The 15,441-nt window shown below is 34.5% G+C and overlaps 1 protein-coding gene across 6 annotated transcripts in view; it reads left to right on the plus strand.

The window, feature by feature from the left end:
- Positions 1-15,441, plus strand: part of LOC149792370 (uncharacterized) — a 53,652-nt gene that overhangs the window by 21,205 nt on the left and 17,006 nt on the right. For all 6 annotated transcript variants that reach the window (XM_089970939.1, XM_089970940.1, XM_089970943.1 and 3 more), the window contains exons 6-12: positions 83-271; positions 3,391-3,528; positions 4,746-4,874; positions 8,648-8,845; positions 12,040-12,184; positions 14,204-14,290; positions 14,636-14,898. In XM_089970939.1, the coding sequence (XP_089827065.1) occupies positions 83-271; positions 3,391-3,528; positions 4,746-4,874; positions 8,648-8,845; positions 12,040-12,184; positions 14,204-14,290; positions 14,636-14,898 (1,149 nt within the window). The remainder of the gene's footprint in view (positions 1-82; positions 272-3,390; positions 3,529-4,745; positions 4,875-8,647; positions 8,846-12,039; positions 12,185-14,203; positions 14,291-14,635; positions 14,899-15,441) is intronic.

Consider the following 15,441-nt stretch of genomic DNA (forward strand, 5'->3'; position numbering starts at 1 on the left):
TGGAGAATATTTGCTCTATGTTGATATTGTAAGAATTTGCATCAGCATATGTTATTGTATTTATACAAATTTCCCTACTCAGGAACATTTCATGTCATCAGAAAGTGCCGCTCAGCTGTATGGCAGACAGTTACAGGAACTTCAGTCTATGATTGCGGATAAAGAGGAAGTCGTGAAACATCTTCAAGAAAATATTGGCAAACTCACACGAGAACTGCAGATGGAGAGGGAAAGTTTCGACTCTCAGGCTCTTCAATATGTCAAGAGTACAGTATGTATGAACGGCTAATGAAGTAGTTTAGTATTATTACTAGTATAGCCTGTTTTGAAGCACATGCCCACCCACACAGACACACTTTAATCTGGAATCCATCCATTAATACTCGCTTATTTCCTTGCAATAGTGCATTTGTGCTTAAGACTGCATTGGAAAAGACATCTTCTGAATACCAGAGGAAATGTACTTGAAATTACATAAAGTTTACTAGTTTTGTCTGTCCAAGAAATACAGAAATGAATTTTCATTGTGTAGGCATCACTAGTCCAGAAAGTGCACTTATGAAAGTATACTAATGAAATTGTAATATCTCAACAAACTTTTAAAAAAATTGTTATCTGATTGTTTTTTTTTTTTATAAGGGCTGTTCCATTTAAACATGCATGGTACCCAGGGAAGGTATTCTTGGAAAATATATGCCAGGGTAATCTGATTTTGCTGAGGTCGCATTAAAATGATAAGAAAATTCTAAATTGCATGTATGGGTGAGTACCCCACATTAAAAGTGCCTTCCCTGGTTCCAAGTTATGTTTTACTGGAACAGCCCTAGGTGAAAATAGCCATGTAGCGCTAGCACTCTTCAAGAGATGCATATCAAAATTAGGCCAATATGTGAACTCTCGAACCCAAATCAAGCCACATTGTTAAGATATCTAAATAAAGAAAATTGCAGGATTTTTAAAGATCTCAAGGACACAGATTTTTGTTTTAATAATCAGGATTACAAGTGAGGAAAAGCAGTTGAATACCTTTCATGTTAATTTTTAACCCTTGAAAAAAATATAAATTCCAGAGCAGAGCCCTAAGAAAACTTGAACATTAATGATGTTCCTTTTCTTTCATTTATATGATAATATAAGATTTTATGAATAAAATGATGTGTTATTAGTCCTAAATCAAAATGACATCCCTTAGATTTCCAATGTGGCTATTAAAATGGTTATCATGGAAATCTTGGTATTACCGCTACTCTTTCTTGGATGATCATATCTGAATGAGTTTTCACTCAAAGACTTGCCGTGATGTCTGGTTGTTGTTGTTGTTTTTAGGGTTCAATGCCATTTTTCAGCACGCGATAGGCTATACATGGCAGCCAGTATTAATAGTGGAGGAAGAACCCGGGAAAACCCCGGAAAGAACCACCGACCCACGAGAAGCTACTGGCAAGCTTTCTCACATACCCACATTAGCCGAATCCGAGACTCAAACCTACGCAGAGAGGGGTAAGATGGCAGTGATCCGTAGCGGAGAGCGCTTTAGACCACTCGGCGCCGTGATGTCTGGTTGGTCCGAAATGAAAATTGTGCTTATCTAACATCTAATCACTATTCGTCTTGAGCAAAAGGCAGTATCAACGTTTGGTTTTGCACTAAAGATAATGTCTAGCTGGTTCTAAATATTTCACAAGGAGTGATGCGATGTGTAGGCAGCTAAAGTGCCTTTAGATCTTTTGTAAAATGTGCACTTTCTTCCAAAAAAATAAGAGAATTGGATTTAAAAAAGTGCATGGTATACACACTAAAATACAGTATTCTGTTTACAGTAATGGTGACAATGACATGAAGTTTCTACTTTAACAAAAAATGTTTTTGGATTTGATATTTTTTACCTTCATATTTATTTATATTCTTGTTAGAGAATTTTAACACCTTTTTTTTTATTTTAAAATATTTAATGTTTACATTTATTTGAAGGTTTTATGTTTTGAGGTTTTTCTTCAAACTTTTGTATATTTGCATTTTAGACCATTATTGTGCAGACATGCCTTGAACCCTAATATTGAGACATTTTAATGTATCGGCACAATTCTGAAGGAATTTTGGAATCAGTGGACTTTGGTTGCATTTGTGTACTTTAATGAAATGAGCTTATGAATACAGTGATATTTACATATACAACTGAATTGTGACTAGAGTTCCCATTTATTTGAATTCCATTGAAGAAGCTGAAAGTCAGCACTGGTGGGTTTTAAAGCGAAAGGTCTTAATTTTTTGTTGTTAGCTTGTGAACATGATAACAGAGACAATCTTTATCAAAAGCAGATCATGGATATATTAGATTACTTTGAGTGGTGCCAATTTAAAAAACCAAAATTTAAAACAAAATATTAATTACAGATTTAACCAGACTTAGCAGGTGAGTATATCTTGACATTGAGATGAATAATTTTGCATTGTACTTGCAGACGTTTTGTGAACATGTTAATTCAGACAAAAAAAATATCTTTGTTATCGAGTCTGCCATGTTGGAGTTTCTCAGATTTTATATGTGGTTTCAGTACTCAGTAGTTAACACATTAACCTCTAGCGAAGACTTTACGTAGCAGGAGGTAGTAGCCTACTGCCGAGCTCTGTAGCGTCATGGTCATGCATGATACACTAAAGTGGGTGGTATTATAGAAAGATAGACAGATGTAGCTCTACAATGATACCAAATAATCTGGAATATCTAGTTGCACTACAAAATACAGATAGAAAAACCTCATTTTTTTGGACCCGACTTTTTTTTAACCCAAAATTCGTCTGTGGTCAGAATCCGATTTTGTGTCTGGATTTTAGACTTTTTGGTCTCAGACCTAAGGCAAACCAGTATGAACTGCAAACAGACAGATGAGCCTTTGCAAAAAGTAGGATAAGATGGGCATTTGGAATAAAGAGTGGCCTCCATATAAAAATAATGGCTCCGTTTAGCAACAAAAAAAAGAAGAAAAAAAAGAACTCCAACTTTTACCCTTCTGCTCATGCGCGAGTAAAATAGCCAACGAAAAACGATGTTTCTAACACAACTAGGCAGTATGTTATTGAAAGATGACCAGGGATTTAGTGCTTTTTAGTCTATTCAGAAATAGCTTTCAAAATGTGATTCCTACTCGATTTTCAGGCAAAAATGACAAAAATCTCCAGGGGTTAATGTGTTAAAAAGAATACAAAGACAGAAGAAATAGACTTTGTGTATTTCCAGAAAAATAATTGTATTCAGTAGAATGTCCTATTTATGAACCTCCTACATGGTAGTACTAAGTATAAAAAAGCTTTCTCATGTCCACATGAAAGTTTGTCGGGCATATTTATTAAATGATTCTAATTATTTTGAAATATTTTTTGAATTTTTAGGAGAAAATTGAGATGTTGGAAGAAAAGCTGAGAAACACAGAGGACAAACTTTCAGCTGCGGAAGAAAGTCGTGGTTTGGCTGCAAAGGAACTAGAGGCATACAAGGAGATTCATGCACAACTGACTGCAGATATCGAGGTATACATTTCTCCAACATGTGGAGCTTGTATATTGATTGCACTTGCTTTTGCTACATGTAAATATTTGCACTTGCAAGAATCTGTGTGTGAAGGTTTAGACATTTTTTTTGGACATTGTGACTCAAAGATGAAGAATGCTAAGTTTCATAGCCAAACTTTGAGGAAGACTTGCACTTAGAGTCATAAAGAAACTTATAGATTTGGTGGTCTAAAGGTCATGATCATGGTAAATCTAATGAAATTATAATGGCTTGTGCACAGCAAGTTTAATTCAAAGACACTTATCTTACTCAAAAGTCATGGCACACTTGTTGACAGTTCAGAACTAGATTTAAATGGATAAAAAATGAGAAGTCTGGCTTTAAAATATGATACTGTCACTTTCTGCACCGATAGAGAATTTTTATTTTGGATCATTTAATGTGATTAAAGTCTGAGTTTTGGTAGTTTCCACCACACAGATTCGACCTCAAACCGACATTATATATGTCAGAAAGTAAATCATTGCCTTGGGGTAGTCTAAAAATGCAAAACTAGTCACTTTGATTAAATGCCTAGTTTTAGAAAGCAAGTTTTTAAGTTTAAGTAGAAATCAATAAAGGTTTACTTGGTCTATTTTACTCAAATTTTGTCGGCACATCAAATTTTTTAGCATCTTGTTCATAAGATGGATTTAAACGGGTGCAGAAATAGTCTGACTTTAAAATATGATTACCTGCTACACTGAAAGAAAATTTAATTTTAGGTCATTATGAGGAGAGAAAAGTTCCCATTTTTGTTAGTTTTCACTCAAGAGATTGAACCTCAACCAACTGCTACGTGTCTGAAAGTAAAGGCTGTGGAGCATAACCTTAAATTATCATATAAAGTTAATAAAAAAGGCACTATGCTATTAAGTATATTAGTTGCAGTAGTTCACAAAAATATTTATGATATGAAGCAGCAGAATTTACTGAATTTCAGTTGTATCGTTGCCAGAATATCCAAATTCACTGCACTTATATTAAAGCGGTAGAAAATCAGTTCATTGCTAAAAATGTGTTTTAAAAGAAATGATACTTTTTAAGGAGAAAACGGGTGCAGGAAGAAAAGCTATGAAATACAGAGGACATACTGTCAGCAAAATATTTAGAGATGGCAAGAAGGGAAGAACACAATATAAATGAATTTTTGAAGAACATGTAAATGAACAAATGTTTTTATTTTCTCCTGCAGAAGACAAAGACCGACAACCACTGCTTGAAGTCGAAGGTTAGTGACATGGAAAAAGACTTTCAGCAGAGAGCTGCCATCATGAAAGTAGAACTCGAGGCAACTCAACAAGACCTAAGAGGTGTTCTACAGGTAAGTAGTTGGCAATATTTTTCTAGTGATACAAGTGACTGTTGTTTGGAATGATCAGGATGAGCAGTTATTCAGAGTCTATTTTTGAGTACTTTTATAGAGTGATCGATATGGGTGTTTTCTAGATTGATCCAAGTATTATCTTTATAAAGTGATCAATAGGGGTGTTTTCTAGATTGATCCAAGTATTATCTTTATAGAGTGATCAATAGGGGTATTTCTAGATTGATCCAAGTATTTATTGAGTGATCAGTAGGGGTATTTTCTAGATTGATCCAAGTATTATGTTGATAAAGTGATCAATAGGTGTCTTTTCTAGATTGATTCAATTATTATCTTTATAGAGTGATCAATAGGGGTGTTTTCTAGATTGATCCAAGTATTATCTTTATTGAGTGATCATTAGGGCTATTTTCTAGGTTGATCCAAGTATTATCTTTATTGAGTGATCAATAGGGCTATTTTCTAGGTTGATCCAAGTATTATCTTTATTGAGTGATCAATAGGACTATTTTCTAGATTGATCCAAGTATTATCTTTATAGAGTGATCAATAGGGCTATTTTCTAGATTGATCCAAGTATCATCTTTATAAAGTGATCAATAGGGATGTTTACTGGGTTGATCCAAGTATTATTTTTATAGAGTGATCAATTGGGCTGTTTTCTAGATTGATCCAAGTATTATCTTTATTGAGTGATCATTAGGGCTATTTTCTAGGTTGATCCAAGTATTATCTTTATTGAGTGATCAATAGGGCTATTTTCTAGGTTGATCCAAGTATTATCTTTATTGAGTGATCAATAGGACTATTTTCTAGATTGATCCAAGTATTATCTTTATAGAGTGATCAATAGGGCTGTTTTCTAGATTAATCCAAGTATTATCTTTATAAAGTGATCAATAGGGATGTTTACTGGGTTGAGCCAAGTATTATTTTTATAGAGTGATTAATTGGGCTGTTTTCTAGATTGATCCAAGTATTATCTTTATAGAGTGATCAAGAGTGGTATTTTTTAAACTGATCAAGAAGAATAATTTATGAAGTGATCCAGTTGAGTATTTTATGGAGAGATCCAGTTGAGAATTTTATGGAGAGATCCAGTTGATCATTTTATGAAGTGATCCAGTAGAGTATTTTATGGAGAGATCCAGTTGAGAATTTTATGGAGAGATCCAGTTGAGAATTTTATGGAGAGATCCAGTTGAGTATTTTATGGAGAGATCCAGCTGAGAATTTATGGAGAGATCCAGTTGAGTATTTTATGGAGAGATCCTGAAATAATTTTTTCTATCATAAACCAGATGAATATTTTCTGGAATAATTCAAATTTGTATTTTTCTGGAGGTGATGCATATTATTATATATTGGAGTGATCCAGAAAAAGCATTATCTGCAGTGGCCATGATGAGTAATCTTTTTAGAGTGGTCCATGTTAATATTACATGGAGTGAGTAGGGACTCCAGGTTAACTTTTGTTTGGCAAGCACATATCTCTTTTTTGTCACCCATCTGACAGAGGAATATAGCTGTTTTGCTAACCTTACTTTTCTTATCTCAGTCTAGTCATCTCAGACCAGTCACCTCAGTCAAGGTGTCCACGTGCTCAGAACTACTTTTAAAAAAAGAAACCCTTGCTGTCTTCTGTGCCTGAAGTAGTTATTCTAAAATCGAACAACAACAACAAAAAATATATTTTTAAAAAAAAATAGTAACTTAAGGTCAATCCATCCTTGAGAACACACCATACAAAAACATTTTGAGAGAGACAAAGACGCACATGCATACAGTGTCAAGCTTTTTGGTATTATGCTAGTTTGTTCCACACAGCATGGTCAGTTTTATCCATTATGCAGGCTTAACTCGATACATTTTCAGGTCAGCATCATTAAATGTAGTTAAAGCTACTTATTACTAGTTTTAAATACTTTGTGTGAAACAAATTATATACTGTTAGCTACATTTACTGATGCTGTCCTGAAAAAATGGGTTAAAATTCTCAGTGCTGTGTGAAATGATATATGACAGAAAACACTGATCCGTGTACACAGACTATATACCTATACATTTCTCAGCCTCTCAACTCTCTTAACAACTACTGAAAACTTAGTAACAGCCAGAAAATGTGTTATGTCAAACATGTTTTAATCTAATATTGTTAAGCATCTTTATTTTGCCCCAGTTGAATCAAAAACATACCTATACTATTTAATGACAAATAATGCACTTAGCAGGCAGAAGGAATCATTTATCTGTCAATACATTAATCCATAAACAAATTTCACTGTAACACTTTTCATATTTCCAAGACAGAAAAATAAATTTTCAAAGAATCCGTAACTTGAAAGTTTAGCACATGGCTATCCGTCAGGGTCCATATATAATTAGGGAATTTCAAATAGGATCTGAACATTAAATGTTGGACATATGACAATACTGGAAGGAAAGTATGCATCATGGATTGAATAATATCATTTCTTAGAGAAATTCATTCAGCGGTGATAAAAATTAAGGTTGGAATTAGTGGGTTCGTAAAAGGTTTTAGTTTAGATAGCTTCAGTGTCAATATATGTCTCACCCATGTTATTTATATATAAAAAATTTAACATTGATCCATGTAAGTAGTATCTAATGTGAATCAGGATTCTGGATTTTTTGTATAGAAAATGTCTTCATACATGTTCTTTCAGGTAATGTACTAGTTTTTTGTCATATTTCTTTGCAAGGAAACCTAAGAATTTTTTTTGCATTTAGTCAGTCATACATATTTGAGAATGTTTGATGTTAAATTATAGGAAATTGTTTGAATTCCAGACCTGCCAGCCCTTGTGATTTGACAGCAAGTCTTATTGAAAAGTCCCTTAAATTAAGAGCTTTTTGAATAATAGGAATAATCATGAAAATACAATTGTTGCTGTCAAATCCAGACATTGACTTGTTTGGATTAGATCTGGATCCATATTTCATATTAGATTCATTACTATTAGTACCATTCTAAATTTGAAGGAGAAGCTGAGATGCTTTTTTCTGCCGATGTATTTCATTTAAAATGCCTGCATGATGAAGCTGTTTGTGAAAGCATTTTCTTGAAATGTCATGCACTTAATGGAAATATATTAAAGGCAAAAGGGACAAGCAGTTGGCACAGAAGTTTGAAAAGGAATTTCATATCTTGAAAACAAACTTGAAAGGCAACAATTATGTGTTTTGGTCGTCATATGGTAACTTGAGTAAGTTTCTTGGCAAGAGAGACAATTGCTGTTTCAACATGAAATTAAATAGAAATAAAATTTAATTTTACATCCATTTGAAAGATCTAGCAAGAAGCCGTTGAGCTCCATGGGGCTTGAAACTGCAGTTTCTGAAACTGTTTTAAGAGGTAATCAAGTTTTAAGTGTACAATACAGACAGTTGAGATGAGTGAGTATAATGTGTGCCATTGCTACATCAGGTCAAACTTCTGAATTTTTCAAATGCATGTTTTCAAAGTTGACAAAAGCAGTACATGGCATTTAGTTACACCTTTATGAAAAATTGATCTAACTTCCAGAAAAATATTGACTGTGTTACTGAGAAGATCACATTAAGGTTGTCTGGTCTGTAATTCTGAGAAAATTTTGTACGGTTAAGACAGTTAACGGAATTATAAATTTTATAAGTCATACAGTAGCAGAAAATACTTTTTGGATTGAAAGATGAAAGGGAACTTTGTTTTACATTATGGGCATCAGTAAGTTTTCTGATTGTCTACATATCCATGGTGTTTTTTTCAGGAAAAGGAGCATGCCCAGATGCAGAAGTCACAGCTACAGGAGCGCCTGGAAACAGCCTCCATGAATTCTTCAATGTCTGAATTTTCCATGAATTCCTCCATGTCTGCCATGAAACTGGCTCTATCCCAGCTTAAGGAACGCCTGGAGAAGAAAGAGAAACAAACCCGTATCTTGGAGAAAACCCTCAGTTTGAGAGAGGTACTGTTTACATAGTCTTTTTTTGTTGATTTTACTTTCATATTTCTGTCATGCCACTTTATGCTGTACAAAATGGGAATGATTTCATTGCTCTTCTCATACATTATGCAGACCTGCCAACTCTTACGATTTTGCCATCTTACGAAAATTACCCTTAAAATAGGAACTTACAGCATACTAGCAAAAACTATTGAAAACTGATCATTGCCAAAAAAATCTGGATAATTGGTTCATCCGTGTTTTACTTGGATCCTGGTTTCATCTTAGAATTAGTGAAATTAGTCAGGGAACCAGACTAACTTTACAGCAGCACTCCAGATGCTATAAACTGCATCTATTTGTTCATGTGAAGCTTCTTCATGATCAGACTATTGATTACAGAATTTTTAAAAATGACGTCCAGAAAGTGATGCTTGTTTAAGACGACGGGAAAATAAGCTTCTAGAAAAGTGTTAAATAAACAACACAGAAGAATAAAAAGTATTCACATTCTTGTGAATAAAGGCTAGAAAGGACACCATTATGTTTATTGGACATCATGTGCAAATTTGAATATGTGCCGTGGCGGGAGATATGATTGCTGTTGTCATGTGAAACAGAAAAGAATTTCCAAGAATTATGTCAAGTTGAGAGATAGCAATGAGCCACTGAGCTGCATAGGGTTAGGAACTAGAGTTTGTGCAACTGTACTAGTGGTAAATAAAGTCTATGTGTACTTTACAAACTTTTCAGTTGAACATAATGTTTATCGTCGATGCGTCAAACTTTTAATTGCGTTTTCCAGCTTTACAATAGCAGTTATTGATATTTTGTTACACCTTACTGAAAACTGGTCAATCTTACGGAAATAATCGACTGCCTTACTGAGATGGACTTGTCAGGGTTGGCAGGTCTGCATTATGTACCAAGCTGCAATCAGCAATGACCTGTATTGTATGTTGTGTAATTTATTGAAGGATTAGAACCTAAATCCATTTCTGTAATTTATTGAAGGATTAAGACCTTGATTGCCTGGTATGTAATTTGATGCAGGATTAGGTCCAATATTGGCTGTTGTGATAATTTATTGAATAATTAGGAAAATTGGCTGTTGTATAATTTTATTGAAGGATTTGAGCCAAAATTGGCTGTTATGTAATTTTTTATGCAGGATTAGGCCCGATATTGGCTGTTGTTTAATTTATTGAAGGATTAAGATCAAGATTGGCTGTTGTGTTATTCATTGCTGAATTAGGACATAATTTGGCTGTTGTGTTATTCATCGCTGGATTAGGACATAAATTGGCTGTTGTGTTCTTCATCGTCCACAGATAGGACCAAGATTGGCTGTGTTATTCATCGACACATTAGGTCATAGATTTTTCTGTTGTGTTATTTATTGACACATTATGACCTATATTTGCTGTTGTTTTGTTCATTGAAGCATTAGGACCTAGATTAGCAATTTTGTAATTCATCAACGCATTAGGACCTAGAGCAACTGTTGTGTAATTCATCAAATGATACAATGGATGCTATGTAATATATTCAAGGATTGGTGTCTGCACTTTTTTTGTTTTTAATGAAGAGCATGGACCCTAATCTGCTGATGTATCTGAACAGTATATTAGGGGCCTTTACTGTTTTCAGTCGGGTATGCTTTATATTATATGTATCATATACATTTGTGTAAAAGGCAAGTCCATTCACAAACAGAATAGACCCTGATTTTGTTGTCACATAATGCACAGGCAGATCAGAGTCTATATTGTTTGTTCAACCAATTATTATTAACAAACTGCACAGTCTCCTATCCGCTGGAGCATTATGTAACAGCCGATATGGCTATGTACAGTTCACACTTGGACTTGACTTGCAAGAATTAGCTGCAAATGCAGTGTTAAAAGCCATTCAGACTTTAAATTGTTTATCCAACAGTAGGGCTTAGATGCATGGGCTTAAAAATGTTAACTCTTATACCTGCGCTTGATCTAGCTGGATTCAGTGTGAATAGGAAACACAAGGGTTAGTCTCAAGAAGTTATAATACTGCTTTTACGGCAGTAAAACTTCGACAAAGTATGGTGGACATCCATTCAAAGCTAGGGTACCCCAGTTTGAGGCTTGACCAGTCATGGTAAATTTGTGTACAATGCAATGTCTACATTGATGGTATCACAGGGTTCATATGGTTCTTGAAGGTCTTTGACAGTTTGGGAAAAATGAGGTAGCATTTCAAGGCCTTGAAAGTTTCGGAAAATTGAGCAGATTATCCTGAGATCTTTAAAAGTCTTTGAAAATTGAAATAAACCCAAACATTTTAATTTCTTTCCATAATCGTAAATAAAATTGTCCAAGGCAAGGTTATTAGATTCAGATGTAGATGAGTTTTCCTGATTTCCTTCTGTTGATGACGCCTTCAGTTTCATTTCATCATTAAACAGTATTATAGTATTTTGCATTCATTGTTTTCTCATATAACATAACTTTTATACAAAATGATAGCAAAAATAGGTCTTGGAAATCTATGTTTGTGGTCTTTGAAAGTTTGTGAAAAGTTTTTGAATTTATCATTCAGAATTCTGTATGAACCCTGTATCATTTTAGTGTTTGAGGTTTTTTTTGCCAGTGACTATGTTTGAACATTTTTGGCAACAATTGGCAGTTCAAATGTACATGGGGTAAAATGTTTTTTTAATGATTTTATGTAACCACCACTTTTTGAACACTGTATTATGCTCTTTGAGGATAATGTTGATTTTTTTTCTTCTCACTTGATGACCGTGGTACAACCAGTGCAAGAATTTTGTCGAAGTATATCACTTAACTGCCCTCCTCAACACCCTATACCAGTAATAATATAGTATGGGCAAAATATATTCAGCTTAAGACTGATTTAATATGTAGAGTTTGCATAGTGCCTAAACTTTGACTTTAATACCAACTGATATTTTGTCATACTTTTTATATGAATGTTGTATTGAAGAAGTTATCTCCCTGTTTGTTTTCTGGTGAAAGTCACCTGTGTACAAAGTCCAGTTTTCCTTCTTCCCTTAGGTGGCTGTGTTTGACTGTACAAATTTTATCTTCATAAAGTTATCTTCTGGTCTGTTTTCTGTGCACAACATCCAGTTTTGCATTTCTTCCATGGGTAGCAGCATTGACTTTATCTGAATTTTATGTTGAAGAAGTTTTCTCCTAATATGTTTTTTGCAGAAGGAGTTTGCACGGTGTGAAAATGATCTGAAGCGTGAGATTGAGGACTTGAAGGAAAAAATCTACATGTGTGGAGAGGAATACAAGGCGCTTCTTATTGAAAAGACCAAAGCACAGAGAAAACTGGAGAAAGTCACAGAGAAGAGTAAGTACCCTGGAGGTATAAATAGCATCTTGTATGCTTGATATGAATCTTAGTCTGGAAAGTGACAATACTTTGGTACATTTAGACGCAAAATTGTATCGACGATAAAAGTTGCATATATTTCGTTTTTGGTCTGAGGACATGTGGGCATTAAAATAAAATAGCTTCATAAATTATAAGTTAAAATCTTTGTTTCTAGCCTGAGGTAAATCTGTATAATAATACATAGTCTTGCATAGGATTTCCGATCAGATTTGCTTTAGAATGTAATAAATGCACAAAACATGCATTAAAACAGTCCCATGGCGTAAAATCCGAACTATTCATCAGAGATTTAATTTTATTTTTTCATGGGTGGGTAAGTCCACCCAAAAAATAATTTCATAATTTCCTGGCAATGGTTGTTATGATAAGCAGTATGATCTTAAATAATTTTATCCATGCAGTTATTTAAGCTTTTGTTTACTGCTTTTTTGCCACCCACCTCCAATTGATAAACATAGACAAATTTAATTTTGCTTGCGTTTGTATTCACATTTAGAAGACCTTATTAAATTTTCAGACCATTGGCGCAATTTTCTTTTCCATTTTTGAATGTTTGGAACTTGGACTTTTTGGACAAAAAACTTGTTAGCACATTTAAGTAAAAACTACTTAAGGTGGACAAATGAATATTGGCAAGCGTATTCTTGTTTAGATGTAGACAACCTGATTAGATTTTTAAGCCAAATTATTTATATCTTTATACACAATTTTGAACTTTCTCAACTTAGACATTTATGGATAAATACCTTGTGAGTATTATTCAGCACAAAAAAAAACACCTGAGTAAACAAACTTAGGTATGCATTTTTGTAAGTATTTGTAAATGAAAAGAAATGCAGATTTTTAAATTTTCATAACTGTTACTCTGTAAATCAAGTCCAAGAAGTTAAAAAATGTATGAAAATGTAAAAATCGGCTTTTCATGTCATTTACAAGTGCTTACAAATGCCTTTTTTTAACAAGGTGGATAAAGGCATTTTTCAAGCCACTTTCAGGCTGGTTTGCTTTATAGTCACCACATCTTTATTATTAGATTTGGCTTCTCTGATGATCTTCATGCCTATGGAGAAATCTGGCAGTGAACCTGCATGGAATTCAATGGCTAGGAAAGCTAAGGTGACCAACCAGGCAGCCCACCATTTCATGGGGGCCCACCATTTCATGGGGAATGCTTTGATTGCTTCTACCAGCCTTGACCTTGTACAATGGAATGCATGCATACAAAACGCATGCTTACAATCTACCTTGCTAAAGTCACACCATACCAAGACCCTGCAAACCACTCCATTCGGTTCACATTTGCTGATAGGTGGCAAGGTAGAGGACATGTGGAGGCATGCAGCTTAAGAACTGCTACTACATCTAGACATGCAGCCAACATTGCCTTATAGACCCACTCTTTAGGACACAGTTCTCCACATCAGTATCTTGGAGATGAAAGTAGTCATCAAGGCCTTTCATTTCTGGAGAGACCATTTTTAGGGCAAGGTCATACTCATCATGTCCAAGAAGTCAGGGACATACCTCCTCAAACCAAATCATTTCCCAACTGAGCTCTCTAGTCTGGGAGTCAATGTTGTTTATGTATACATTGCAACTTAAACGTCCAGATCAGACATATTCCTGGCAGAACTCTTTGGCCGATTCTCTGTACAAGATGAGCCAGATTCTCCAAACAGAATGTTCACTCCATCTCTGTTATTCATCAGATTTGCCTGCTATAGTAACATCCAATGATTGAAATTTTTTGGACCAGGTGCAACCACCAGGTCCGCCTGCGTCTTACAGTGCTGGATCACTGGGCTTGAGCCATCGATGCCCTTTCTGTCAGTTGGGAGGGTTTGTGGACCTTTTCCTACCATGCCAATGGTCTTAGTACCAAGAATTATGTAGAAATTCATGACCCCTAATTGATTACTTGTAAAATCATTACATTAGGAAATTTGTATACAGAGTTTGCATATTTCATTTCAGAAAAATCAAAAATGCAGAGGGCTAAATCAGAAGAAGTTCAGACTGAAATACATCAGACAAGTCCAGTTGCATCCATCATCACAATGGGTAGGGAATTTGTGTTTCTTAAGCTTTCTGCCCACCTCATACTTTACTGTAGCTAAATAATTTGATGGTTTCGAAAGTGAGATAAATTTAATTGTTACGAATCGATTGACTTTGATGTGACTATTCAAACAAAAATTATTGTCTAACATTTCCTTTACCTAAAGATCAAGCAGAGATAAAGTTAAGAAACTGAATTTGAAATTTCAAAGATTTTTTTTTTTTAATTAATCGTGCAATTTCAGCTGATTCCCAGTTCTAATGAGAACACAAGTGTCTGGGTTAAAGTACTCTACTGTGTATTTACATCAATAATTGATTTTCTATTCTACATCCATTTTGTTACAGTCAAGCCTTCCAGTATGAAAGAAGAGGATGCTCAGGGTGGTATCAGTAATGATGAAATACAGCAACACATGGATGAATTGGAACATGAGATGAATTTGCATGTTGAGAAAAGAGAGAAATACAAGAAGTTGTATTACGAAGAGAAAGTAAGAAACAAAGAGATGACAGAGCAGCTGAAAGAGAAGGAGTCTGAAATTCTGCGACTTCGCAAGAGAATTCAAGACATGTCATCAGATTGGGACTACAAGTTACGATCCCTTGAGGTAAGTTATTGTAACTGTGCTACTCTAGGAGTAGTCCTTCCATTACATGAGTTGTAAATCATAAATTGTAATGGGCATGATACAATACTCCAACAGTCTAACACCACTGATAGTAGCCATTATATCACTATTATCAGACAGGTTTTCATTGCCCCCTCAATATAACAATGCTCATAGAAGACAGATCTACAGTGCTTCTTTGGTATAACATTGTTCATAGAATCCATTATAGTACTATATTATAAGGCACATCTACAATGCTCCAGTGGCATAACACTGATCAAATGATCATTGCTGTACATTTTACTGGTCAGTCAGATTTGTAATTGATGCTCATCAGCCAGTAACTTAACATGAAACAAAATAAGTAAAAGTTATAAAATTAAAGGAAGCAAGTTATTAGATCCATGCCGGAACCCACTGTATTATACGAGGGGTACTGTTCTGAAGGGGTTTACAGTAAGGGACTTTGCATTTATGCAAATTTTGTTTAATATCTCACACAACTACTTGCCTTTGAAACTCTTTACCACTGATAAGATT

The sequence above is a fragment of the Sinohyriopsis cumingii genome, chromosome 9 (assembly GCF_028554795.1).
Source record: "Sinohyriopsis cumingii isolate HCF-2022 chromosome 9, ASM2855479v2, whole genome shotgun sequence".
NCBI classification, from domain to species: domain Eukaryota; kingdom Metazoa; phylum Mollusca; class Bivalvia; order Unionida; family Unionidae; genus Sinohyriopsis; species Sinohyriopsis cumingii.